Source organism: Aplidium turbinatum, chromosome 16 (genome assembly GCF_918807975.1).
Source record: "Aplidium turbinatum chromosome 16, kaAplTurb1.1, whole genome shotgun sequence".
In the NCBI taxonomy this organism is placed as follows: Eukaryota; Metazoa; Chordata; class Ascidiacea; order Aplousobranchia; family Polyclinidae; genus Aplidium; species Aplidium turbinatum.
In genome coordinates, this window is record NC_137487.1 from 18,579,856 (window position 1) to 18,582,807 (window position 2,952).

The 2,952-nt window shown below is 35.6% G+C and overlaps 1 protein-coding gene across 1 annotated transcript; it reads left to right on the forward strand.

Moving 5' to 3' along the window:
• Nucleotides 1-336: 336 nt before the first annotated feature.
• LOC145785286 (uncharacterized) lies at nucleotides 337-2,679 on the forward strand. Its single transcript, XM_082596958.1, has one exon. The coding sequence runs from the start codon at nucleotides 337-339 to the stop codon at nucleotides 2,677-2,679; it is 2,343 nt and encodes a 780-aa protein (XP_082453084.1).
• Nucleotides 2,680-2,952: the final 273 nt, after the last annotated feature.

The window sequence follows — 2,952 nt, forward strand, 5'->3', positions numbered from 1 at the left end:
GGTCAATGCTCAGTTCAAGAAAGGGCTTGAGTAGGCCTACCTCTAAATTTTAATATTGTTCAAATTCATATCACAAGGTGCTTTTATAATAAATGGACCGCCTTGGATGTGTAAGATTTTAAACAAAATTATTTTCCGAACCTGTCTAATGGCTACACGACTTACCTTTCAATAGTATCTATAAGTTTATTCTAAGACTGTTTTAGAACTCACAGCTACATATCCCCATAATGATGTATCAAATTTTTCAATGTCACTTGCTTAATTTTTCAGCTTTGTTTTTAGGTAATCTACAAAGCCGTGCATTGACTAATTGCACTTTAATAAAGATACGATATGTTAAATTATAGAATGCTGTTGGGTACAGGTGTTGGAATTTCAATATTACTGCTTATCCCCTGTACCGCTTATCGTCGTCAAATTCCTGGAAACTTGCAAGTTGTTAACCTAGATGGTTCCTTGTTCACTTTCAGAAATATATGGCCAAAGACAGAGTGTCCGCCATTGCAAACAGATCTCTTCTCTATTGATCCAAATGACGTAAATCTGTTCTATGATAACACAACAAAGGGCGGACTTACCATTTCATGGGATATCAAGCTTCTTCGTGGTTTTGAAGAGAATGCTACTCTTAGTCCCAAACGATTTAGTTTTAAAGTTTATAGAGTCGACTACGACTACGAACCTCCAGAACTAATAATTAAAGCGAACTTTCAATTTTGTACTGATCAGATACCAATAGACCCACGGAAGCCTAAAGAAGAGAAGCTACGGTTTTATTATACAGGGATTAATGAAGCTTCGGAAACTATTGGATTTGAATACAATATTAAAATTTCTCATTTCGTATTCAATCGCACAGCACCAAAATGCTATTCAGAAATTGTCAGAGCAAACAACATATGGCCATCTATCAGTTATGGTACTCCTTTGTGTGGTGTTAATGCATCCTTACCAATTACCTATAATGTTCCAGAAAGATTCACTAAATATACCGATTACGACAGACCTATCTCTTTACGCATAACTGTGACAGACAACGAGGAAAAATCAAGTGATCTGTTTGTAGTCTTAATTAGCAATAGAAGTGGGAAGTACATCTTTAATACGACTCTTAATTTCACCACACTTGATACAGAGAACCGGTATATGTTCCAAATACGCGTTATAAGTTCATATAAATATAGTTGTGCGTTACCTCCAAAAGCGTACTTTGCAAAATGCAAGATACATAGGTCTAACTCTGATTCCACAGCTTTAATTCCACTGGTCGTAGTTTGTGGAATCACTTTGGTGTTACTTCTTTTGGGTTTATTGATATTAGGTTTCAAAGCAAGGTGGGACATGAAAACTTGCAAGTCATTTTTCAAGCCACCGCCTATCTCCAATGATGAAGTGGTCATCCCAATTTCAGATGTTCCCGTTAAACTTATGCTTGTGTTTTTAGATGAACATGATAAACACAGAGATGTTGTTTTGAAATTCGCCACCTATCTTGAAGCAGATTTACAGTTTGAAGTGATATTTGATCTTTATGCACGTGGACAGATATATGCAGATCCTGTGAGTTGGTTGGATAAGAGTCTAAAGCATTCTGATAAAGTTCTTGTGATTTGGTCTCCTGGGTCTTCAGAAAAAATTTCAAATCATGAGATAAACCATGAAAAACATGACATGTTTTCTCCTGTATTGAAAACCATCAAACGAGATTTAACCATGCAAAAGAATCCAAACAAGTATTTTTTTGGTTATTTTGATTACTGCAGTGAAAGAGACATTCCTGATGAGTTCATGAATGATGAGTTCACTCATTTTGTTTTGATGGAGCAATTTGAGAGTTTATACTTCAAGTTGAGCACTATTGAAGAAAGTTACCCCGGAAAAGCTTTAAGAAATCCTAAAGCTTCATTTCAGCAATATTCAGATCCAAAACTAAATAATCACGGAGAAAGACTTAAAAAATCTATTGATGAAATGTGTGAGTTTGTGAAAAAAAACCCTGATTGGTGTGATGAAGCTTATGATAAGGAACAATTTCCATCTCCACATCATGTTGATGTAGAAATACACAACTTTTTAGAGATAGTTCCTCCTGCTGAATGTGAAGTTTTGATGAAAAAGCAACCGATACTCATCAGACATTCAAACACTCTTGATGAACCAAATAACAAAAAAATGGATGTGAGTCATCAGTCCACCTCAATTGAGAGCACAAGCTTGGGAAATAATCAATTAAATTTAGGGAAATCGAAACGTCAAGCCAACAATAAACTTTCTAAAAAGAGTAGATGTGATGTTAGACCAAAAGTTTATCAACTGCCTATGAATAGTAGTTTGGCGGGTGAAAGCAATGCATTTGATTCAAGTGGAGGCATAAAGGAAACAGATGCCGTAATAGAAAATATGGATAAGACATACGAAAAAGAAGAAAATGCTTACTTCAAATCTGACAGAGTTGAAGACACAACAGGTCCATCTCTAGATGATGGTTATGGTAGCTGTTTGACTCCTATTGAAGATTTTAATTTGAAAGTTGATCGGAATTTACATGATACGAATCCATCAACAACCTCAGTCCGATGTTCTTTGCCAAATGCAACTTTACCGACACTTGTGCCTGTAGACATGGAGTCAGATCCTATACAATCTTTATCTCTTATTAATTCAGACTGGATATGATAGCTTTATTTGTCAATTAGAATCTACCATAACCTTCAATAATACACAATAAGCCTGCATCACAATAACTTAGGCTGCAATTTACATACATAAAGAAACGCTTAAGAAGGCTTGGTGTTGAACAATTCAATCTGATCAGCCAAGAGCAGCAAAAGGGTTTGATCATCCAGTCATGCTCTCTCAGTAATAAATCTGACCATATCTCTAGGTGGCTATGGCTACTTTTATTTGATAGTGCTTCTTCAACGGATTAATCATGTTTGGTCCCAAATT